The sequence below is a fragment of the Chiloscyllium plagiosum genome, unplaced genomic scaffold, assembly GCF_037043375.1.
Source record: "Chiloscyllium plagiosum isolate Xiang-an unplaced genomic scaffold, Cpla_swu_hap1 HiC_scaffold_19, whole genome shotgun sequence".
NCBI classification, from domain to species: Eukaryota; Metazoa; Chordata; class Chondrichthyes; order Orectolobiformes; family Hemiscylliidae; genus Chiloscyllium; species Chiloscyllium plagiosum.
In genome coordinates this window covers 33,309,447-33,335,302 of record NW_028270157.1, presented here as the reverse complement: position 1 = coordinate 33,335,302, position 25,856 = coordinate 33,309,447, and the positions used below count along the sequence as shown (strand labels likewise).

Sequence of the window (25,856 nt, the reverse complement as noted above, 5' to 3'; positions counted from 1 at the left end):
ACTGTGGCTACAAGAGCAGGTCAAAGGCTAGGAGTAACATGCCTCCTGCCTCCCCCGTGCCTATGCACCATCTAAAAGGTTATGTGTCAGGAGGATGATGGAATACATTTGCCTGGATGAGTGCAACTCCAACATAAAGAAACACTGTACTCATCCAGGACAAAGTTGCACACTTGATTGGCACCCCATTCAACAGCTTCAACACTTTACTCGCACAACACCATATCTTGAATATCTGCCCTTTGCTGTGTGCACTTGTGTCTTTTTACTAATTCCTTCAGTTAAAGATCTTTAATAGCTGCTGGCTTGTTCAGTTTTGCAAATTATGTTTGCGTCTTTCATTTCAGATTTACTGCTCTTAACTTTCACAAATGGTTAGATTATTGAGATAAAGTGGTGCTTTCCTTGTAGCATTGAATAGAGCAAAGCTTCCCTAAATGCTGATGTGGATATAGCCTGACAGTGACTGAAAATAGACTCAGTTTTGCCAGTCTCTTGAAGTCAGAGGTTTTTGTGCCTTTTACTATAAAAGCCTCATGGTAAAGATACTGCAGCAGTTCCCCTGTTCGCCACTTGGTGGCATTGTAAATTGTGTCATGGTTTTAAATATCAATGGTCAGATTGTTAACGAAAATCATTGAAGGAAATAATCCTTGGTCAACATTTATTTTTAACAAAAATATGTTTTAGTGCAGAGAGATTAATTTGCTTTCCAAGAAATTCTTGCTGGAGGAACATTTCTGAGCATCAATCAATGCAGTTCACCACAATTGATTTGCTCAATATTATGAGCAACAGTTATTTTAATTTGCCAACAACTGAATCAGCCTTCAGCCTAGGATGGTTACAAAGCTAGATTGCTTATATACACAGTCCTTCTTAAGTAATCTACAGTCATTGACCTATAATTCACTGTCTAAACAAGGGCAAGACTCTTCGGCAGTAACTAAATGCTAGCACATCATTATGGGTGTGCCATAAGTGTCATAGTCATAGAGATGTACAGCACAGAAAGAGACGCTTTGGTCCAATGCATCCATGTTGACCACATATCCCAACCTAATCTAGTCCCATTTGCTAGCAGTTGGCTCATGTCCCGATAAACCCTTCCTATTCATATACCTATCCAGATGCCTTTTAAATGCTATAATTGTACTAACCTCTACCACTTCCTCTGGCAACTCATTCCAGACCCATAACACCCTCTGAATGAAACACTGTCCTTTAGATCCCTTTTAAATTTTTCCCCTCTTACCATAAATCTATGCCCTCTAGTTCTGGACTCCCCCAAACCAGGGAAAAGACTTTGTTTATTTACTCTATCTATGCCCCTCATGATTTTATAAATCTTAATAAAGCCACCCCTCAGCCTCCAATGCTAAAGAGAAAACATCCCCAGCCTATTCAGTCTCTCTCTATAGCTCAAATCCTCCAACCCTGACAACATCCTTGTAAATCTTTTCTGAAACCTTTCAAGTTTCACAACATCCTTCCGATAGGAAGGAGACCAGAATTGCACACGGCACTCCAAAAGTGGCCTAACCAATGTCCTGTACAGCCGCAACATGACCTCCTCACTCCAATACTCAATGTTCTGACCAATAAAGGTAAGCATACCATACACCTCCTTCACTATTCTATCTACCTATGACTCCACTTTCAAGGATCTATGAACCTGCATTCCAAGATCTCTTTGTTCAGCAACACTCCCCAGGATCTTACCATTAAATGGATAAGTCCTGTCCTGATTTGCCTTTCCAAAATGCATCACCTCACATTTATCTAAATTAAACTCCGTCTGCCACTCCTCAGCCAGTTGGCCCATCTGATCAAGATTACTTTAGACTCTGTGGTAATCTTCTTCGCTATCCACTACACCTCCAATTTTGGCGTCATTTGCAAACCTACTAACTATACCTCCTATGTTCTCATCAAATCATTTATATAAATTACAAAAAGTAGTTGTCCCAGCATCGATTCATGTGGCACACCACTGGTTACAGACTTCCTGTCTGAAAAGCAACTCTCCACCACCACCCTCCGTCTTCTACCTTTGAGCCAGTTCTGTATCCAAATGGCTAGTTCTCCCTGTATTGCATGTGATCTAACCTTGTTAATCAGTCTACCATGAGGAACCTTAATGGAGTGCAGCAGTTCAAGAAGACAGCTCACCACCATCTTCTTAAGGGAAATTAGTGGTGGACAATAAATTAACACTCAAATCCCAGTGAGGATGGACAATAAAAGCTAACCTAGAGATTGACGTCCTCAAGCCAATTAATAAAATGAATTAAAAATAATCTCAGCAGTTGATCCCATTTTAGTCAAATATGGACAGACCTAAAATAACACCAAAACAGGGTTCCTTTGTCACTTCAGTCCAGCTGTAACTTTGTGATGAGTTCAATTCCTATCTGCCATGAAAGTACAGTAACTTCTCACAACTCAATGAATTTTAATAGTGAGACAGACAGTAAAGACCCATTCCTCAGTGTAATCCTTTCAAAATGTCAACTTTGAAAATATTTCATGTTTGTTACAACAAATACATCTATTTCAAAAGTACAGTTACCCTGAGCTCTTGAGTTCAAAATAAATCATCATCAAATTATTAGATTTAAATGGGTGACCAACTGTGAATTTGTTTAAACGTTTCCATTGAGTGCCTGCAGTTCAATTCACAGGTTAAAGTGTGGACAACATGCCATTTTCTTTTAAATATCCCACATACTTTCCTCCTTTTGCAGCATTTGGTATTTCAAATAATTTACCAGTTACTCACTAGCTAGGAGTTATAGATACTTACTTATAGAGAAAATGGGGATTTTAAAAAACTATGTTCTTTTAATTTTTACAATGTGTCATTAAAAGTAATGGAATAAAACATTTTTTCCTCAGCTTTTCGAATGATCCCATATCCCCTGGAAAAAGGTCATCTTTTTTATCCATATCCAATTTGCACAGAGACCGCAGACAGAGAGTTGCTGCCATGTAAGTTAATTAAAGAAACCATATTTATATCCTGTTTTGTAACTGTAATTCCCCCAATCAGTTAACATTCTATCGCTAATTTCCTTAACATAACTGTTCATGATCTTTAAGATATCTGTGGATTATCCTTTGTCCTACTAACCAAAGCTCTAACTCCTCAATATTTTCTTTATACATATAACTCGTCACCAATTATAACATTCTAGTGAGTTCCTATTGTATTTGTTCAATTGCTTTCATAACATTCTCTCAATGGAAGTTCAGATTTGCACATGATAGTCCCAACGATGACCCAACCTAAGGTCATACATGTACCTTCTTGGATTTGCATTCTGTGCCTCTAGTGTCAAATTAAAGGATGTTTGTTTGCCTTAAGTCTTTATCTACATAGGTTGACTTTAATGTCATGTGTCAAGATTAGAGTGGTGCTGGAAAAGCACAGCAGGTCAGGCAACATTCGAGGAGCAGGAAAAATCGATGTTTCGGGCAAAAGCCCTTCATCAGGAATGAGGTGGTGAGTCTCTGGGATGGAGAGATAAATGGGAGGGGGATGGGATTGGGGAGAAGGTAGCTGAGTGCGCAATAGTTGGGTGGAGGCAGGGGTGAAGGTGATAGGTCAGAGAGGAGGGTGGAGCGGATAGGTGGGAAGAAAGATTGACCAGTGCGGATGGATCATGAGGAAGGTGCTGAGCTGGAAGGTTGGAACTGGGGTAAGGTAAGGGGAGGGGAAATGAGGAAACTGGTGAAGTCCACATTGATGCCATGGGGTTGAAGTGTTCTGAGGCGGAAAATGAGGCGTTTTTCCTCCAGACGTCGGGTGGTGAGGGAGTGACGATAGAGGAGGCCCAGGACCTGCATGTCCTCGGCAGAGCGGGAGGGGAAGTTGAAATGTTTGGCCACAGGGAGGTGAGGTTAATTGGTGCGGGTGTCACGGAGATGTTTCCTAAAACGCTCTGCGAGAAGGTGTCCAGTCTCCCCAGTGTAGGGGAGACCGCATCAGGAACATCGGGTACAATAAAAGACATTGGTGGATGTGCAGGTGAAACTTTGATGGATGTGGAAGGCTTCTTTGAGGCCTTGGACAGAGGTGGCGGGGAGGTGTGGGCGCAGATTTAGCAATTCCTGCGGTGGCAGGGGAGGGTGCCTGGAAGGGAGGGTGGGTTGTTGGGGGGTGCGTGGACTTGACCAGGTAGTCACGGAGGGAATGGTCTTTGCGGAAAGCGGCTAAGGGGAGGGAAATATATCCCTACTGGTGGGGTCCATTTGGAGGTGGCGGAAATGTCGGCGGATGATGCGATTTATGCAGAGGTTGGTGGGGTGGAAGGTGAGGACCATGGGGTTCTGTTCTTGTTGCAGTTGGAGTGGTGGGGTTCAGGGGGCAGAGGTGGGGATCATGGATGAGATGCGTTGGAGGGCATCTTTATGCTTGGGAAGGGAAATTATAGTCTTTAATGAAGGAGGCCATCTGATGTGTTTTGTGGTGGAACTGGTCCTCCTGGGAGCAGATATGGTGGAAGCGGAGGAATTGGGAATACAGGATAGCTATTTTGCAGGAGGTAGGGTGGGAAGAGGTGTAATCCAGGTAGCTGTGGAAGTCGGTGAGTTTGTAAAAAATGTCAGTATTAAGTCAGTCATTGTTGATGGAGATGGAGAGGTTGGAAGGGGAGGGAGGTGTCAGAGATGGTCCAGGTGAATTTAAGGTTGGGGTGGAATGTGTTGGTGAAGTTGATAAATGTTTAACCTCCTCGTGGGAGCATGAGATGCCGTCGTTGCATTCATCAATGTAGCAGAGGAAAAGGAGGGGAGTGGTGCCGGTGTAACTACGTAGCCGACGAAGAGACACGCATAGCTGGGGCCCATGCGGATGCCCATGGCTACCCCTTTCATCTGGAGTAAGTGTGAGGATTCGAAGGAGAAATTGTTGAGGATGAGGACCAGTTCAGACAAATGCATGAGTGTCAGTGGAGGGGTACTGGTGGGGACTTCGGGAGAGGAAGAAATGGAGGGCTTGGAGGTCCTGGTCATGGCTCATGGCGATGTGGAGGGACTGGATGTCCATGGTGAAGATGAGGCGTTGGGGTCCGGGGAAACGGAAGTCTTGGAGGAGGTGGAGGGTGTGGGTAGTATCTCAAACATATGTGGGGAGTTCCTGGACTAGGGGGGATAGGACAATATCGAGGTAGGTGGAGATGAATTCAGTGGGGCAGGAGCAGGCTGAGACGATGGATCGGCCAGAGTAGTCAGGCTTGTGGATCTTGGGTAGGAGGTAGGATCAGGCAATGCGGGGTTCCGGGACTATGTGGTTGGAAGCTGTGGGTGGGAGATCCCCAAAAGTGATGAGGTTGTGTATAGTCTGGGAGATGAAGGTTTGGTGATGAGGGGGTTGAGTTCCTGGTTGAGGGGGCGGTAGGAGTAGGTGCCTTCGAGTTGGCGCCTGGCTTCAGCGGTTTAGAAGTCAGTGCGCCAAACTACCACTGCACCCCCTTTGTCCGCTGGTTTGGTAGTGAGGTTGGGGTTGGAGCAGAGGGAGTGGTGGGTTGCACATTGTGCGAGTGAGGTTGGAGTGGGGGACGGGGGCGTGGACAGGTTGAGGCGGTCAATGTCTTGGCCGCAGTTGGAAACAAAGAGGTCGAGGGCAGGTAATAGATCGGCACAGGTTGTCCAAGTGTGTTGGAGGTGGGCAGAGGGGTCCTTGGAGGGTGGGTGGGAATCTTGATGAAAAAAGTAAGCTTGGAGGCGGAGGCAGCGGAGGAAGAATTCGACGTCATGGCAAGTATTGAATTTGTTGATACATGAACAGAGGGGGATTAAGGTAAGGCCTTTGCTGAGGACTGATCATTCATCCTCAGTGAGGGGGAGGTCTGGGGAATGGTGTAAACTCTTCAGGACTGGGAGCTTGGACCTGGTGTGGGTGTGGAACTGGGAGTGGAGGTGGAGACTGTAATTGGAGTGGGCTTGCTGGTAGGGGGAATGGGGGTGGAGTCATTTACAGAAGTGGTGTTCCCCTTGGCGTTCTGGGGGGCCTCTTCCAATGTGGACTTCACCATTTTCCTTACCTCCCCTCCCCCCACCTTACCCCAGTTCCAACCTTCCAGCTCAGCACCGTCCTCATGACCAGTCCCACCTTTCAATCTTCCTTCCCACCTATTCACTCCACCCTCCTCTCTTCCTTCTCCCACCTTCACCCCCACCCCCATCCACCGATTGCACTCTCAGATACCTTCCCCCCAGCCCCCCCCCCATTTATCTTTCCACCCCTGTGGCTCCCAGCCTCATTCCTGATGAAGGTCTTTTGCCCGAAATGTCGACGTTTCCTGCTCCTTGGATGCTGCCTGACCTGCTATGCTTTTCCAGCACCACTCTAGTTTTGACTCTAATCTCCAGCATCTGCAGTACCCACTCCTGCCTTAATGTCATGTGTGCCTACACGTCAAGTTTACTTTGGCTTTTAAATCCATGTAAAATTTTAAGATTTTGTATTTCCTTCCCCTGTTTTGTTTATACTTTGTGCAGTCGATGGGGTATTGAGTACAAGAGTTGGCAGGTCATGTTACAGTTGTATAAGACTTTGGTTTGGCCATATTTGTAATACTGCATACAGTTCTGGTTTTTACATAACCAAAAGGATGTGGATGCTTTTGGACAGGATGCAGAGGAGGTTCACCAGGATGTTGCCTGGTATAGAGGGTGCTAACTATGAAGAGAGGTTGAGTAGATTAGGATTATTTTCTTTAGAAAGACGGAGGTTGAGGGGGGGTCTGATTGAGGTCTACAAAATCATGAGAGGTATCGATAGGTTGGATAGCAAGAAACCTTTTTCCCAGAGTGGGGAACCCGATTACTGGGGGTCATGAGTTCAAAGTGAGAGGGGAAAAGTTTAAGGGAGATATGCATGGGAAGTTCTTTACGCAGTGGGTGGTGGGTGTGCCTGGAACACATTACCAATGTAGGTGATAGAGGCAGCAACAATAGTGTCATTTAAGATGTATCTAGACAGATATGTGAATGGGCAAGGAGCAGAGGGATACAGATCCTTAGAAAATAGGCGAAAGGATTAGATAGAGGATCGGGATCAGTGCAGGCTTGGAGGGCCAAAGGGCCTGTTCTTCTGCTGTAATTTTCTTTGTTCTTTGTCTCATAGCTTCTGCGTTTTTTGTACCAGTCACCTCTCTAATCATTCACTATTCATGTCCACCTGTAGTCTTTCAATATCCTCATCAAATATTCCCATTTTTCCCTAATTTATTTTGGGCCATTTATCCATCACCTCTTTTCACAAAGCTAAAACATCTCCCTATCCAGTGGCTATCAAAATGAGATAAATACTTGAAAGGGAGAAAATTGCAGGACAATAGGGAAAAAGCATGGCAGTACAACTAGTTGAATAGTTCAAAGAGCTAGAGTAGGCACATGGGCCGAATGGCCGCCTCCTGCATTCTATGTTCTCCCAATGCATTAGGTTTCAAATCTCTGCCACCTTCTCTGAATTCTGCATGGCTTTGTTCCAACCTCTCCTGCAGTTTCCTTCAGCTCCACTCAACAATGTAAGGCTCCAAATCTGGCTTTTTATACATTCCTTATCCCTCCATCCCATCATTTGGGGCAGAATATGGATGCCCAGTAACATCTCACACTTGCAATTCATTCCTAATCTGCTCTACCTCTTCCTGTTTAAAATTAAATAAAGTCATCCTGTCAACCTAGTCTGATAATCATGCCCTTGCTTTTTTCTGTACCTTTATGAAAGTGCCTTTAGACACTCTGTAAATGAAAGGTGCTGAATGCTAGAAGATGCCACCACCATCTTCATCACTAGGTATCTGCACCAAGCAACATCTCAGCACCATAGCTTCCACCATGTTCCAAAGTCTCTCTTAATTTCTTCATCATTCCACCTAATCATTTCACTTATTTCCTCTTCATCTTTTTACCAGTCAGAGCATATGGGATCAGCAGTAAATCCAGATTTTATTGCCCACCATTAATTGCTGTTGAGAATATGCTGACACAGTCCCATCTTGAGTAAAACTGAGTGGCTTACTAAGCCATTTCAGGGGCATTTAAGAGTCAACTGTATTTGTGGTGGTAGCTTATGTTTCCAGACTTGAATTACTAGTCCAGCAATACAACTGCTAAACCAATCAGGACATTGGTGAGGTCACTTTAGGAATGCAGTTCTGATCAACCTGCTACAGGAAAGATGTTATTAGACTGGAAAGGGTGCAGAGAGAATTTACCAGGACTGGGGGGTTTGAGATTTAAGGAAAGATGGATAAGCTGGGACTATTTTCCATACTTGAGCTTAGGAAATTGAGTGGTGACCTGAGAGAGGTTTATAAAATCATGAAAGGCATAGTGAAGGTGAATTGCCAGGGTCTTTTCCCTAAGGTAGGTGAATCCAAAATTAGAGAGCATAGACTTAAAGTGAGAGGGTGGCATTTATGTGGAATGAACTGCCAGAGGAAATGGTAGGTGTGGGTACAATTGCAACATTTAAAAAAACATTTGGACAGGTAAATGAATAGGAAAGGTTTGGGGGATATGGGCCAAAAACAGACAAATGAGACTATTTTAGTTTGAGAAACCTGGTCGGCATGATGAGTTGGACTGAAGAGCCTGTTTCCATGTTGTATGACTCTATGAATCTTCCATACCCTCATTAACATCCCTTTTTGAATGTTATTAGTATAGTTATCCTGATCTTTTTCTTTTGAATTGTATTTGATTCATGGTCTGGATCCAAAGGCGATAATTTATTTATCTCTTTATTTAAAAAGACTAACTTAAAACAGGAAGGATTCAGATGAAGTCATACTGATAAAACATTAACTTTGTTTCTTTCTCCACGGATGCTGAGTTTCTCCAGCCCTTTCTGTTTATATTTAATGATTCTACAACAGTATGCTGCATGTGAAAATATTTAGTAAATATGTATTTTTATATCCATCATCCTTTCTGTCTTTCTCTCTGTTTCTGTCTTGTTACATGTTTATTTCTGACTTTCTTTGAACCTTCATGTTTCCCATTGTTCCTGAGTACTTGTTTGTTTTTGTCTCATTTCATTTTATTTCTGTCTGTTTCTTTCTTTCTGCCTATCTGATACCATGTGTTCATATCCAGCGTTTCATGAAGTTTCAGTGTATCCCAAGAAGGAGCTTCCATTCTTCATCCTCTTCACAGCCGGCCTGTGCTCTTTCACTGCCATGTTGGCTCTTCTCACACATCAGTTTCCAGAACTCATGGGAGTCTTTGCAAAAGCCGTAAGTATCTTTTCAAGTCGGTTATGATGCTCATACACTGAGCTCCTGAACTGCTTAAGAATGTTATCCTTGTGTTTGTGCAGTCGTTCTTTTCATATTGTAAAACTAGGTGTAAAAGTAGGTCCATCAGCTCCCCAAACTTGACTCTGCTGTCTGGGAACAAAGACTGTGGTGCTGGAAAAGCACAGCTGGTCAGGCAGCATCCGAGGAGCAGGAGAGTGGACATTTCGGGCATAAGCTCTTCATCATTCCTGATGAAGAGTTTATGCCCAAAACATCAACTGTCCTGCTCCTCAGAAGCTGCCTAACCAGCTGTGCTTTACCAGCACCACACTCTTTGACTCTGATCTCCAGCATCAGCCTCACTTTATCCTTCTGTCTGGGAAGTCATTTTTGCCTATTTTTCTAAGATTACTTTGGGAATACAGTGCAGGATTGTATTTGTTATTTTGATTGCCTTTTCCTGTTCTATTGAAATAAAGAAACAGCGTATTATATATATATTGCATTTTTCATTAACTCAGGGTTCTACAAAACAGCTATGAACTAACAAAGTGGTTTGAAGTCTAATCCCTGTTGTATGGTAGGCAAATGCCCTAACCAAATTGTGAACACAAACACCAATTGAAATAAACATGTAATATATTCTTAGCTGTTGTTGATGGTCAGGCCACCCAAAGCCCTACCCTAACCCTTCAACACTCCTCAAACCCTTAATCAACTCTACTGCCATTGACACAAGCTTGACTTCCTCACAGATAAGCCAACCACTTTGCTGTATGCCTCTTTTGTCATTCTCTGAAGGACCCATCATCGCTGTCACTTTTCAGTGGTAACCTAACTACCCCATTACTCACCTTTCCTGACCTTTTCTCCCTGGGGCCTAATCTGGCCAATATCTTTCCCATTTCCCTCTCCTCTGATGATGCTGACCCTGTGGATTCTGTGAGAGGATCCTATCCTCCTTGCTTTACCCTCCAGAATATCTGTCCACTCAAAAGGCCCTTCCCATCCCTGAAGTTATTGTGTATGATGGGATAATTCTGGTTATACTTTCCATACATTGCCCTGCTAAACCAGAGCACTAACAATGTGGATGTTATTATCAAATTATACTTTCGCCTGCCTTACTGCAGTCTGGAGCATCAGCCACTTTGAGAATCTCACCTTCTTCTACTAATGATTTGAAAATCCATCTCACTAAGCATGCTCTCCCTCCTCTGTGAGTTCACTGCTCTCCTGTAAATTCTCACTGTATAAACTCCCCTCCCTACATACATAGCCATCTTATTGACCTCGATATCTTACGTAGCTTCTCAATTCCCATTCTGATCTTGCAAGACCCTAATTTTAAAGTTCTGATTTATTACTTTCCATTCCCTTACCTATTTCCTTCCTTTAGGTCGACAACCCTCTGAGATCTCTGCACTTTCTCAATTCTGGGCTCATGACCAGTTTGAATACATTGATGCGGGCAGAGCGATAGATGTGATCTATACGGACTTCAGTAAGGCATTTGACAAGGTTCCCCATGGGAGACTGATTAACAAGGTTAGATATCACGGAATATAGGGAGAATACAGAACTGGCTCAAAGATCGAAGACAGAGGGTGGTGGTGGAGGGTAGTTTTTTTCAGACTGAAGGCCTGTGACCAGTGGAGTCCCACAAGGATCGGTGCTGGGCCCTCTACTTTTTGTCATTTACATAAATGATTTGAATACGGGCATGAGAGGTACAGTTAGTAAGTTTGCAGATGACACCAAAATTGGAGGTGTAGTGGACAGCGAAGAGGGTTACCTCAGATTACAACAGGAACTTGACCAGATGGGCCCATGGGCTGAGAAGTGGCGGATGGAGTTTAATTCAGATAAATGCGAGTTGCTGCATTTTGGGAAAGCAAATCTTAGCAGGACTTATATACTTAATGGTAAGGTCCTAGGGAATGTTGCTGAACAGAGACCTTGGAATGCAGGTTCATAGCTCCTTGAAAGTGGAGTTGCAGGTAGATAGGATAGTGAAGAAGGCGTTTGGTATGCTTTCCTTTGTTGGTCAGAGTATTGAATACAGGAGGTCATGTTGCGGCTGTACGGGACATCGGTTAAGCCACTGTTAGAATATTGCATGCAATTCTGGTCTCCTTCCTATCGGAAAGATGTTGTGAAACTTGAAAGGGTTCAGAAAAGATTTACAAGGATGTTGCCAGGGTTGGAGGATTTGAGCTATAGGGAGAGGCTGAACAGGCTGGGGCTGTTTTCCCTGGAGCGTCAGAGGCTGAGGGGTGACCTTATAGAGGTGTACAAAATTATGAGGGGCATGGATAGGGTAAATAGTCAAAGTCTTTTCCCTGGAGTTGGGGAGTCCAGAACTAGAGGGCATAGGTTTAAGGTGAAAGAGGAAAGATATAAAAGGGGCAAACTTTTCACATGCAGGGTGGTATGTGTATGGAATGAGCTGCCAGAGGATGTGGTGGAGGCTGGTACAATTGCAACATTTAAGAGGCATTTGAATGGGTATATGAATAGGAAGGGTTTTGAGGGATATGGGCCGGGTGCTGGCAGGTGGGACTAGATTGGGTTGGGATATCTGGTTGGCATGGACGGGTTGGACTGAAGGGTCTGTTTTCATGCTGTACATCTCTATGACTCTAATCGAAACATAGCTCCCTCCAGTTTATTTTCTGGAATTCCAGCCCAAATCCTCTTTGCCTTCATATGTACCTCTAAAACACTCCAGGGGTGTACCTCTTTGACCAAGCTTTAACTCATCTGTTCTAATCTCAGTGTTGCTTTAATAAAGTTCAGTAATGCACTTTGAGCCATTTTATTACATTAAATGCATAATTTAAATGCAGATTGTTGTAGATGCTGTTGTTGTGAACTTCCTTGCATTTCACATTTTGCGGCATTTACTTATAGACAGTTACGATTCAGAAGGAGTCCATTCAGCCTATCATCTCCACATTGGTGAATAAAGATCTGCCCACATCTATTCCAATTTCCAGCTTTTGGCCCTTAACCCTGAAGGCTATGGCAATGCAAGTGAATATCTCGATATTGTTTAAATGTTGCAAAACTTTCTAACTCAGCTACCCTTTCAGGGAGTCTCCTACCACCCTCTGAGTAAAATACGTCTCCTCAACTGTCAACTGTCCTAATGCCTTTAATCTATATGTCCTCTGGTTATTGACCCCACTACTTATGAAAAAGTGCCTTCCTGTCCACCTGTCTATGTCTCTCATAGCTTCATACATCTCTATCCCCTCTCAACCTTCACTGCTCCACGGAAAACAAATATAATCTATCCAATCTTTCCTCACAGCTCAGACCTCCAGCCCAGGCAGCATCCTAGTAAATCTCCTCTGCACCTTTGCTAATCTAGTCCCATCCTTCCTATATTGCAGTGACCAGAATTGTATGTAGTACTCCAGTTCTAGCCTAAGCATAATACACTTCCAGCATATTCTCCCTGCTGTGGTATTTTTGCCTTGGCTAATACATATCCCAGATGCCTTCTTAACCATCTTATCTACCTGCTGTGCTCCCTTCAGTTTCTGATCTTCTTCTGATCTCCAGTATGTTCCAGGGTCCTACCATTCATAGTGTGCAGTCCTTTGTGGCCTGTTTGCCCTCCCCAGGTGCTTTACCTCATACTTTTCAGAGCTCAGTTCCATTTGTCATTGCTCTGCCCGGCTGACCAGTCCGTTGATTTCCTCTTGCAGTTTATAACTTTCCTCTTCACAATTTAAGTTTTTAATGTACATCACAAACAGCAAAGGTTTTCCAGCACTGGAGCCCTGAGGAGCTGTATTGGAAACAGACCTCCAATCACAGAAACATTCCTCGAGCCCACCCTCTGTTTCCTGCTTCTCAGTCAATTTTAGATCCAACATCCTACTTCGCCTGGAGTTCCATGGATTTTTACTTTTTTGATCAGTCTTCCATGAGGAACTTAATCAAAAGCTTGTGAAAGTCTTTGTAGACCACACCAAGTGCATAAGGAGTTCCTACCCCTGGACAGGGAAGCCCGGGTTCAAGACCCACCTGCTCCAGATGTGTAACAACGTCCCTGAGCAGGTTGATTAGGAAACTAGGGTACATTACCCTCATTACAGTCCCAAAAGATTTGATAAAACTTGTTAGTTACAACCCTTCCTGAACAAATCCATGCTGATTATGATTTTTGAGAAGATTTGTAGCTCTGGTTAAGGTTCAGTTTGTAAGTTTGCTCACTGAGATGGAAGGTTTGGGCAGCACAGTGGCTCAGTGGTTAGCACTGCTGCCTTACAGCGCCAGGGACCCGGGTTCAATTCCAGTCTCGGGTGACTGTGTGAAGTTTGCACATTCTCCCCGTGTCTGCGTGGGTTTCCTCTGGGTGCTTTGGTTTCCTCCCACTGTCCAAAGATGTGCAGGCTAGGTGAATTGGCCATGCTTAATTGCCCATAGTGTTCATGAATGTGTAGGTTAGGTGCATTAGTCAGGGATAAATATAAAGGAATAGGGTAGGAGAATGGGTCTGGGTGGGTTACTGTTTGAAGGATCGGTGTGGACTTGTTGAATTGAAGGACCTGTTTCCACACTGTTGGGATTCTAGGTTTGTGATTTTCGAGAAGATTTGCCAGCTCAGTGAGCAAGCGTGCAACCTGAACCTCAACATGAGCTGCAAGTCTTCTCAAAACTCACAAACCTGCCAATCATTATCCCTGATTAATCCATGTCTCTCCAAGTGCAGATATATTCTGAACCACCAAAACTGGACTGAGTGACCTGTAATTCCCTGGTCTATCCCTTCCTCCCTTTTTTATTAACGGAACAATGTTAACAATCTGTGATGTAGGCATATCGTATGAGCCACAGAACCTTGAGCTGATACATCCATCATAGTGGGCTAGGTTTAAGTCTTACCTTAAATGGCACCAGCCATTGCTACTTCAGAGTTCAAACCAAATTAAAACAAATGCACTCCGTCTCTGTCAGATATTCCCAGCTTTCACAGACCCTTGCCCTGCACCTCTCAGTTCTCACAGAGAGGCTGCAACAATTTTCAAGCCTCAAATAAGGGTCAAAGTGGGAAAAGGTTTGGGAAGCACTGAGTTCGATCAAGTCTCTGAAGTGGAACTCCCAGAGGAGTGTATATTTGCAGAGAGTCCTGGCTGAATTTATGTTATATGTGGTTCTCAAGGATTTTCTTAGCTTCTATGAATGGAAGTAAAAGTTTTTTTAAACTTGTTTTTCTGCACTTTTTTTTGTAAAGTCAGGTTAGAGGTTTTCTTTGTTTGAATAAGGTAAATGTTCTACACGTTGCTTTGTCAACTCAAAGAAATGGAGAATTGAGTTTTCTTTGAATCTTGCATCACAAAAGGTGCATAATTATTCAGAATGCAGAAGATTAAAATGAAAACTTATAATTCAGACAATCTTCAATTCAACCTTCTGTGCAAATACAAAGAATATTTTAAGAGTTGATAGTCTTTAAGCTAAATTTCGTGAATGGATCTTTTGGCAATGCAGTTTAAAAAAATACTCGACTTCTCAACATCGCAGTTGAAAATATGCATGTATAAACTATTTCAGGATCAGGAACTCTACTCACTGGAGTTTAGAAGAATGAGAGGGGTGGCACAGTGGCTCAGTGCACTGCTGCCTCACAGCACCAACGTCCCAGGTTCAATTCCAGCCTCGGGCGACTGTCTGTGTGGAGTTTGCACATTCTCCCCGTGTCTGCGTGGATTTCCTCCGGGTTTCCTCCCACAATCCAAAAATGTGCAGGTCAGGTGAATTGGCCATGCTAAATTGCCCATAGGAATAGGTGCATTAGTCAGAGGGAAGTAGGGCTGGGTGGGTTACTCTTCAGAGGGTCGGTGTGGACTGGTTGGGCCAAAGGGCCTGTTTCCACACGGTAGGGAATCTAATTTCATCAAAATAGATAGGATTCTTAAGGAACTTGGCAGGGTAAATGCTGAGAGGATGTTTCCCCTCTTGGGAATATCTAGGACCAGAGGACATAGTTTCAGAATAAAGGGGTGCCAATTTAAGACTGAGATGAGGAAGAATTTTCCTCTCTGAGAATTGAGGGTCTTTGAAACTCCTTGCCACAGAGGGCTGTGCGAGCTGAGTGCTTGTACATATTTAAGGCTAAGATAGGTAGATTTTTGATCAGTCAGAGAATCAAGGGTTGTGGAGAAAGGGCAGGAAAGTGGATGTGAGGAATGTTGGATCAACCTCCGGGTGCTCCGGTTTCCTCCCACCATCCAAAAATGTGCAGGGTCAGGTGAATTGGCCATACTAAATTGCCCGTAGTGTTAGGTAAGGGGTAAATGTAGGGGTATGGGTGGGTTTCGCTTCGGCGGGTCGGTGTGGACTTGTTGGGCCGAAGGGCCTGTTTCCACACTGTAATGTAATCTAATCTAATCTAAACCATGAGCCACCATGAACCTGTTGAATGATGGGGGCAGGCTCGAGGGGCTGAATGGCCTACTCCTGTTTGAATTTGTGATGGTCCTGTAATCCATGATTCTGTGCATAATACTTATTAGGGATCATTGAATATTCTTGCACAAATGCATAAAGAAACATATGTAGTGTTATTTTGAAACTGGAATGGTCTTTTAGTATTTTAACATTTTTGTATGGGGCAGATTTTTACAGCACCCCACCAGCAGGATTGCAGGCGGGCTCTACAAAACTCTGAGAACAATTTGTACACTGCCCGCCTAGCGCCATCCTCACTAGGAGAAAACAGGTGCCAGGTGAGCCCCCTTTTGTCTTTTCACTCCTGATCTACATCAAACCGTCCGCCCATAGTCAACATTCACCCTATTCCTACTCATTGTTTTGTCTTGATCACACAAGAGCCCCAGACTCTCCTCTATCTAGCTCCTGGCTTCTGTGCTAGGACTACATACACTCCCAGTAAGTGGCCACTCCTTGCAGAGGCGCTGCTGAATCATGGCGTTGCAGAGTTGTACAGCACAGAAACAGACCCTTATGTCCAACTCATCCATGCCGACCAGATATCTCAACCTAATCTAGTCCCATTTGCCAGTACTTGGCCCATAAACATCTAAACCCTTCCTATTCATGTACCCATCCAGTTGCCTTTTAAATGGTGCAATTCTACCAGCCTCCAGAGCAGCCAGCCAATCAAATGGCCAGCAACTCTGAAAGGTGGGGCATCCTCTGTAGTTAGGGATTGGAGGCAGCTCCAGTTTTTCACCCACCTTGATCTTAAATGTGGGGCTGATTGGGAACTTGCACAAGTTTCTTTTGGACTTTTTTGGTGGTGTGACAGAGAACACCACCCATCAAATGCTGCTCAAGATTTTCTTTTGCAATAGCAAACTAAAATCCCACAATGTCTCAGACTATTTTGAGATCCCAGCAATACGGAAATCCATGTTTTAATAATTTGGTTATGGAACAAGAACAAAACCAGCCAGCATTGATGGCCAGTGTAGTGGCTCACTTAGTTGAGTTATGACTTCAGGTAAACATTGCAAATTAGAATGGTACATGGTTCCTGGATATTCAGTTTATTTCCCAGAGAGATGCAGGGATTCACAATCGGCCCATTTAATAAAGAAACAAACTCTTGCATTTTTGAGGCTGGATAAGCAGAGCAGGGAAGAAAATTGACTTTTCATTCCGTGACAGTCAGCAACAGTGTTGCAATAATAACAGTTCGGAACATAGTTAAGTTGAGTGCTTACACCACATTTCCTGTTTAAGAGAGAGAGTTTTAAAGAGATTAGAAAAACAATTGCACTTGAGGCATTGCAAAGAGCCGCTGGATCATTCAGCTCTTCAATTTTAATAAGGTAAGCATATCATATGAGCCACAGAACCTTGAGCTGACAAATTTATTTTAGACAGTCCTCAGCCTCAGGTAACAGCTGTGCTCTGATGTCAAAGTTTTGTCAAAATCTGAACCCAGGTCACAACATGAAAGTCTGTGACCTTAACGCACTGAGCCACCTGAGCCCTGTTGCATAGTTTCTTACTTTCTTGTCCGGAGTAGTGCGTGTCCATTGTGTTACTCAATAAGTCTAATGATAGAAGTTCCCTTGACTCCAAAGTGATGATGTTTGTGTGTGGGTGCCTAAAGGACCCCTGTGACTACTGTAGACATATCAAAGTCGCAGTTCTTTGATCTTTCTCTGACCCTTACCTTGGCTGATAGCACAGGTCCCAGTAGAACTAAACTGTGTCAAGCACAAATGCCTCTTTTGAGTTAGACAGGTAAGATCTGATTTGGCAGCAGTGTGACTGAAGTAGTAGTTTACATTGATAGGTACTGAAAGATGGCTGTGACTCACCACTACTGCTGGTATACTACAATCTGGCAGTTTTGTAGTATACAAAGTGAGAAAGTGACTGCTTGAGAAATGGGATAGCTGTGTCATAGAAATCATTACACAATTTATTATAATATATATTATTAAATTCAATTCTTTAAATTCAGTGAAGTTTTTGCACCTGGTCTTACTGGTGATTTAATACCTTTTCAGATCAATGGCATAAGAACATAGAATGGGCAAACAATTTAGGATTACTTTTGAGTCCTTGAGGTGCAAGACCTTTTTGATCTTATCCTTATCTTTCTGATCAATTTTGCTAAGAAAGGAACAAGGTTTTGTTAGGTCACCCATATCTGCAAAAGATGTTGGACTGAAACAGTACATAAATCACCTGATTTGCACCAAAATAGGTCTACTTAATTGTTACTTTCTCATTTTTGTTTTTTTTTACATGAAGGTAGCCTTATTAAAATCCTAATGTAAAGGGGCTGTTGGAAAGATCAATGAAACTCAGATCAAAGGATTTTCTCCTGTGTGCCATGGTCGTCTTTAGTCTGTAGTGTGAGCTTTGATTCGTAACCGCAAAACTGTTTAAAGACTCAATAATACAAACTAGTTATTCTAGCTCTTTGTATGCCTGCTAGGTCCCAACTAATATCATGGGATATATGCCCCATATCAACATGGATGTGGTGGTGCCAGATAAGGCCAGTTTTTGCAACTCTTTCTTGCATAGTTTTTAACTATCCAAATTCAGGACATGACTAAAGATAGTAAGATGCCACATTCAAGTCACTATTAACTCTTAATGCCAGCTTTTCGAATGCCCTTAATGTTCCCTCATTTGAAACAATGAAATTCATTTTAAATCCCTGCCCACTGGAAGTGGATGTTTAAAATAGATTTGGAAGTATAGGGCTGAATCTTGTCATGTTTTGGCAAAGTCCTTCACACAAGGTTGGTCTCCCCAAGGCCTAGTGAGTTTCTCGCGCCATCATCCAGAACTCAATCATGAACTATCTACCATGCTCCTCTGATACCCCTCTTATCTGATGATTACCAATTCCCAGACAAACTGCAGGCGGAAGTACTCATCATCGCTGAACACCATCTTTGAAATGCAGTTGTACCGACAGACAGATACTCAGCCCAGGGCTGCCCTGCACAGTTTATGACATTTGTCCTGAACATGACCGATAAGAGGAAATTGGCACCCACTTTGTGGACAGTCCACAGGGAGGATGGGGTGATGCAGAGAAGAGTGTCCTCTTCCCACTGGACCCATCACTGAAGGCCATACCAACAGACCAAGCCTGGTACGAGGTCCCACATGGGTCAATGCAATCCCAACCATTTGGAGAACTGCCCAGGGTTGCAGGAAGAAGCTCAGTGATATTCTTCCCAGGGTAAGTGCCACCATCTTCTCTCTGCTCCTTTGTATTTACTCTTTCTCCGTGATCCCGTCAAGCCCCGTGCTCTGCCACTTTGACTATTTCATGCAACATCTTCGTCCACTCGCGCTCACCCACCTCATTCCCCCTGCATGTTACTAAACTGGATGGTGTCTATACTGTCGTCTTACTCACTCAGGGCACCTCACCAGCTCTCCCCCTCCTGCACCAGTACTAACAGCTGGGCCAAACTCACTCAATCCCTCCCTTTTCGTATTCAAGGTTAAAACAGCCTATTAGAGAACCTATTACAGTGGCGAGCCTGACGTGTGTCTCCTCAACCCCCATAAGGAGACAATCCTGGCCCTCGCCAGGGAAGATTAGGACAGCTCCTGTGGGGATGTGGAAACCACCATGTGGCAGCAGTGAAGTAAGATGTGTTGTTCATTGTCATGCGACCTTCCCATTGCCCCCACTATGCCTTTCATATTAACATACTATAATGTCCCATTTCTTGGTCACTGCATTCTTTCTTTTCTCTCCTGTAGACACCAGCAGGATATTCCCCTAGTGGCTGCAATCTAGAAGGGCACTTCACACGATGTTCCCTTCGTCACTGAGGAAGAAGACTCGGACCCTCTCCGAGGAAGGGCTGACCAGAATGTCTCCTGGACCCTACAGCAGCAGAGACTGATATCTCAGTGGCAGCATTAGCCAGTTCAGAGTTGGAGCACCTGCTGGTGAGCACTTGACTGCCACGTCTCTGGTATCAGTTAAGGAGGAAATGGTCCAGGTTACTGTCACTTAGGAGACTGCTGAAGGCCAGGCACCTGCTTAGACCCAGGCAGGAGAGGAACCCATGGCATTAGCAAGTAGGAACTATACAAATACGCAAGCAGACCCAGGAGCAGGTTTGTCGGAGGCACTAGACAACTTAACTCAAAGGCTTTAGGGACTGCACCAACACCGTTTGTGCTAGTCTGCCCCTGGCACACGAGTGCCTGGCTGCCTCCATGGACAGGTTTGCTTCTGCCATGGAGAACAAAGTCAAGCAACCAACAAGTCTGCCAGATATGCATGCAGCCCTGAACCCCATCGCTCCAGCCATTGGTGCTCAGCACCAACGGCAAAGCAACAGGGGAACGAGGGAACTCGAGGGGCCCATTCATCACAAGGTGGCGTGATCCTGCCAGTGGGCACCTAATCGGATAAGAAACCATACACACAGCTCTCTCAGGAACCTCCACTGGCCACACTCCGAATGAGGCTGGGCATTCCACTTGGCAAAAGAGCTGGATTCCTGACATGAGATGAGAGTGACTTGTGGCATCAAAGCGCCCTAACAAAAATGGAGTCAATGAGAATCAAGGGGAAAACTCTTCACTAGTTGGAGTCATACCTGGCACAAAAGAACATGGTTATGGTTGTTGGAGGTCTGTTATCTCAGCTGCAGTTTTTCAGAACCTTGAAGAAGGGTCACTGGACCCAAAGCGTTAACTCTGATTTTTCTCCACAGATGTTGCCAGACCTACTGCACTGGAGAAAGTGAGGACTGCAGATGCTGGAGATCAGAGATGAAAATGTGTTGCTGGAAAAGCGCAGCAGGTCAGGCAGCATCCAAGGAGCAGGAGAATCGACGTTTCGGGCATGAGCCCTTCTTTCCTGAAAAAGGGCTCGTGCCCGAAACGTCAATTCTCCTGCTCCTTGGATGCTGCCTGACCTGCCAGACCTACTGCACTGACTTCCTATGTTTCTGTGACTGAATTGAAAAAAAATACAATATTCATTGATTGTGATATAGTTGTACAAACTATGTTTAGTGACTTTGCCTCTTTACCTGTCCATCCATTCACTTCCCTCTCCATTGTGCTGCTTGTGGTAAAACAAACCACATCTCCAGAATTGATTAATTTTCTTTCACTAGTGGCAACACATACAATTAAAAATAATACAGAAAGATTATTATCGCCCTCTCCCTGGCATTTATATAATGTTTGCTGTATCTGACAGGCTGATCCACGGTGTTCACTGCAGCTGATGGTTGTTCTATGGCATTCAAGTCATTGGCAATGAGCGAAGTTTTTCAATTCAAACATGCTGCTGAGTCATCATAGGTTAATCATTTGGGTTAGCTCGGGAGGTGCACTTTACTTGCATTTAGTAATATATGAGCAGGAGTAAACTAGTCAACCCACTACATCATTCAATTTGATTAGGGCTGCCACAGTATCAGTTTTCTGCACTATCTCCATTATACCTTGATGTCCTTAGTTTCCAGCTGTTGGAGGAGAACAATAAAAGTTCTCTGCCTACGTTGAATATTGATCATTTACTGAGTCACATTTCTCCAGCAGAAGCTGCTGAATAGTAGTTTGGTTTGAGACTCGGTTTGTTTTAGTCCTTAATTCAGGGACACCTCTGGGAGTGGTGTTAACACTTTACAGTGGACTCGCTGATTAAAGACTGGAGTTCTGGCTGGCGTCGGTGGCTACATTAACCACTGGAGTGATTAATTAATAAATTGGAAACCCTCCATGTTGATTTCAAGCCTGTTTTAATTTATTGATGATGAAAAATGCTGTCATGTTTCTGACACCATCCAATCAATTTAAAGCTTATTTTATTTATAGGTAGAAAATTGAATCAAATTATTAAAAGCTGTGATTACAGAAGTTAAGAATGATTTGGCCAACGTTTAAGCGATAGTTCAAACTTAGAAGTAAAATTCCAAGGAGACAAGGTGTTTCTGAGGGGTTTGTTTACAAAGCTATGCCATATTGCTGGCCATAAGTCCAACTGAGTTTTTGAAATTAAAGATAATGATATTTGAAGTGTCCTCATTAGTGGCCCAGGTACTAAAAAATGGCATTTGTTCTAATTAGCAAATATAGTAATTCATTGGTTAGGAAATATGCTTTGAATCCAAATCTTAGGCACTGAGATATTTCCACATGCATTATGGAGTCATGGGACATTACATCACAGAGGCCCTTCAGCAGTGTGAAACTTGAAAGGGTTCAGAAAAGACTTACAAGGATGTTGCCAGGGTTGGAGAATTTGGGCTTTAGGGAGAGGCTGAATAGGCTGGGGCTATTTTCCCTGGAGCATCAGACGCTGAGGGGTGACCTTATACAGGATTATAAAATCATGAGGGGCATTGATAGGATAAACTTTTCAAGGTCTTTTTCCTGGGATGGAGGAGTCCAGAACTAGAGGGCATAGGTTAAGGTGAGAGAGGAAACATTTAAAATGGCCCTAAGGGGCAACTTTTTCACAGAGAGGGTGGTGCATGTATGGAATGAGCTGCCAGAGGAAATGGTGGAGGCTGGTACAATTACAACATTCAAAAGGCATCTGGATAGGTATGTGAATAGGAAGAGATTAGAGGGATATGGGCCAAGTACTGGCAAATGGAACTAGATTAATTTAGGATCTCCGGTCGGTATGGGTGAGTTGGACTGAAGGGTCTGCTTCTGTGCTGTATATCTCTACAGCTCTATGTCCAAGCCAGTCATCAAGTCTCTATTTACTCTAATCCCATTTTCCACCACTTGACCCATCGCCATGCATGCTGCCGCAAATCAAATGTTCATCTAAATCTTAAATGTTGTATTGGTTTCCACCTCACTGCTGCAATGTGTGGATCTCGTTTTGAAAATAAAAGCTCTTCATTTATCTTCAATACTAAAATACATCCTTGTCAACATTTTGCATTTGATTATATTCAGCTTGCTACATTTTGTGAAGGCATTACAAATAAATGATGCTAACGCAATGTGTCATTTAGCATCTGCTTTTAAAATGGGTTTGCTTAGCTGTGCAGAGTAGCAGAGGAGTGAATGTCAACATTGGCCCAAGGCTGCATAAAGCAGCAAGACTGTTGGTCCAGCAATTATCTGATAATCTTATAGACTTGAATGGGATCTGAAAAAGCTTTCAGCCTGCATGTCGTGCAAGGGAACAACAGTTGCTTTGAATAAGTGAGCATTTTACACTTTCATATCTTATTCACACTTTGGTGTCTCAATGATGATTAATTTGCTAGAATTTGCTCACAAATCTGATATATACCTGCCTGACTTAGTTCCAAGCATTGTTCTTATTTACTGAGCAGAGTTCAGTGAAATATGTGGAGCCAATTTTCTGGTGTGCTTTCTATATGCATAATGTGGGTTTCCCCAGTGTGAAGCAGAGAATAAAGTGGACAGAGCCATTATGCTGATCCTCGTCCTCTTCTGCACTTCATACACATTTCCAGCACTAAGTCTGGCTTGGGTGGAATGTTTCCGTAAGAAGCAGATGGGAACATTTAAATCAAAAATCACTCACATGGAACTGATGTCAAACTACACCCCACATCATTTTCCTGGGTTTTTGCCTCACAGAGGGCCAAACCTACAAGATCAGGTGAAAATGGATTTTTGGTAATGTGTTCCAACTCCTTATGAAAGTTTTTCTATTTCCCGACCTGTGTGGACAATCGGGCAGGGGAGAGCTCTTTGGATGATTATGGCCAGTGGTCCTTAGGAAGCACTGTCACTCTCAGGCCTGCAGGAGTAATTGTGTTTACTTGCCAAGTTTTCACGGTATACCCATTGATGTGGCTGCTGCTCCTCTTGGCATCATGCCAGAATATGGGCATAACAGAAATCTGTGCACAATGGGGAAGAGGAAGATTCACACCTTATAGGTATTGTTATATTAAAGAGTACATCTACAAATATGGGCCCACTCCCACACACTTATTCACCTCATGTTGTACTTTTTCCTTGATGTTCACACTTTATTTCTCTTCAGTTTTCCCAGTGATGTTTGGTCTGAAACCAAGGTCTGGTGGGTCTGGACCAGCTTGGAGTTCTGTTGGAGCTGTAAATGTGAGACATTGTGTTCCGATAGTTGGATTCAGTATTCAGTTCTAATATTACTGTAGAACAACAAGTAGAATAGTAATTACAAATTAACAGTTACATCTGATCCTTTGACCTGTGATGTTATGAACTTGATTTGTGACCTGAAATAGTACGATACACTGCATGGATTGGACTGTGAAGATGCTACAACTGGCCATTAATGATTAACTTTGCTTGACTTTTATCCAGTAATGCATCAGATAAAGGGTAGGTGGGGGGTGGGGGGGGGGAAGTATTTGCATTTAAATAGCAGCTTGCCACTTCTTGTGTTGCCAACATTCTTGCTTTTGAAGGCAAACATGGCAGCCAATTTGTGTACAGCAAGGTCACATAAATAACAAATTAAGTGAACATCCAATTTATTTGATGCTTGTTATTATTCCTGCATGGAATGTGGACATTGCTGGCTAGGCCCGCACTTATTGTCTATCCCTGAAAGGAGACGGTTGACCAGGTTGTCAGGCAGAACAGCTGATCATCTTCACTTGGTGCTACTTCAGCCAAATTTGCTGCCTCCAATGCTCACAATTCTTGGTCCTACCTCGAAGAAAGGTTATCATGAAGTGTGGTGTTGCAGCCTGGTTCTCAATGACACATTGAATGTAGAATTGCAGTGTTTTCTGAAGAATGAAACACTGACATAGATTGCAGTCAGTAACTCTGAAGGAAAGTCATGAAAGCTCTTTACTTCACACATAAAAAAGTAATCTATAATTTTAAAAATTAGATAAGTTGCTGAAATATTTTCGATAAGTGTTGCTCAAGATCAATTTTTGTATCCATGTGTTGAGCATTTGGTTGCTAAATTTAATTTTAAAATCTCTCCTTTATCATTTTTTCTCTCCAGTTTCTCAGTACATTGTTTGCTCCATTAAACTTTGTGATGGAAAAGGTTGAAAGCATTTTGCCTTCAAGTCTGTGGCATCAATTGACACGGATCTAAGAAGAAAGGAGTTGTGATAGACTGATTTACCATGACATCTGTGCCAAGCTCACCTCTTACAAAGTGCAAAACAGCATGAAAAAAGGGATGAAAATCTATGACTTTAAGACTCTATATGCTATGTTTTGTTCTTATGTGGACATGTTTTCTGTTGTACCAAACAAAGTTGTTGTTGTTCTATTTTATTATTTTGCTGTTAGCAAAATTCTACAAAAATAAACAAAAAAGGCCCCAAAAATAAAATTTAAATTTTGTGTATACAAGTGGAATGGAATATTTCTTTAACATTGTTATGCACTCCTTTTTTTCCCTTTTTTTATTGTAATTTCTTCCCAGTGAATAATATCCTTCAATGAAGTGGATGAATCAATTGTGCAAGTAGACATAAATAGGTATAGTATAGTTGAGATTAAGGGGATGTGGCTGTATGGTGACCAAGTATGGGCACTGAATATCCAGGGTATTCAGATTTTAGGAATGATGGACAAGGAGAAGGAGGTGGGGTAGTATTGCTGGTTAAGGAGTACTTAACGCAATAGTGAGGAACGATATTAGCTCTGGTGAAGTGGAGTCTGTGTGGGTAGAGTTTAGAAACACCAAGGTGCAGAAAATGATACACCCCTAAACAGTGGTGGTTATGTTGGGGAAGGCATGAAACAGGAAATTGGAGATGGAAGCAGTAAAGATACAACTGTAATTATGGCTGACTTTAATCTGCATATAAATTGGGCAAATCAAATCAAATCTTCTGTACAGAAGAGGAATTCCTGGAGTGGATATGAGATGGTTTTCTGGATCAATATGTTGAGAAACCAACTAGGGAACCAGCCAACCTAAACTGGGTATTCTGTAATGCCAAAAGGATCATTGGCAATCTAGCTGTGTGAGGGCACTCGGGAAGAGTAACCAATATCTGATTGAATTCTTCAATAAAATGGAGATTGTCATTTATTATATAGAGAGTGTCATTGTTGGCTCTGAGACGAGGGTTCTGAATCCAAATAGAGGAAACTGAACTAGAGGTGCCTATGATAACTTGGGGGATGTTACTTAAAGGGACGATGGTG

The 25,856-nt window shown here is 43.1% G+C and overlaps 1 protein-coding gene across 8 annotated transcripts in view; it reads left to right on the top strand.

Moving 5' to 3' along the window:
- The window catches only part of LOC122559687 (suppressor of tumorigenicity 7 protein homolog), a 200,475-nt gene extending 175,429 nt beyond the window's left edge, over positions 1-25,046 (top strand). For 2 of the 8 annotated variants that reach the window (XR_015760434.1, XR_015760432.1), the window contains 6 exons: positions 2,899-2,991; positions 9,112-9,251; positions 15,887-15,997; positions 18,616-18,951; positions 19,485-19,676; positions 24,694-25,046. Coding sequence is in view for 4 of the 8 variants with exons in the window: in XM_087997200.1 (XP_087853326.1) it covers positions 2,899-2,991; positions 9,112-9,251; positions 15,887-15,997; positions 24,694-24,789 (440 nt within the window). In the remaining 4 variants the exon portion in view is untranslated. Of the gene's footprint in view, positions 1-2,898; positions 2,992-9,111; positions 9,252-12,167; positions 12,287-15,886; positions 15,998-18,615; positions 18,952-19,484; positions 19,677-24,693 lie in introns of all 8 variants that reach the window. The other 6 variants (XM_043709580.2, XM_087997202.1, XR_015760433.1 and 3 more) reach the window with 5 other exon arrangements.
- Positions 25,047-25,856: the final 810 nt, after the last annotated feature.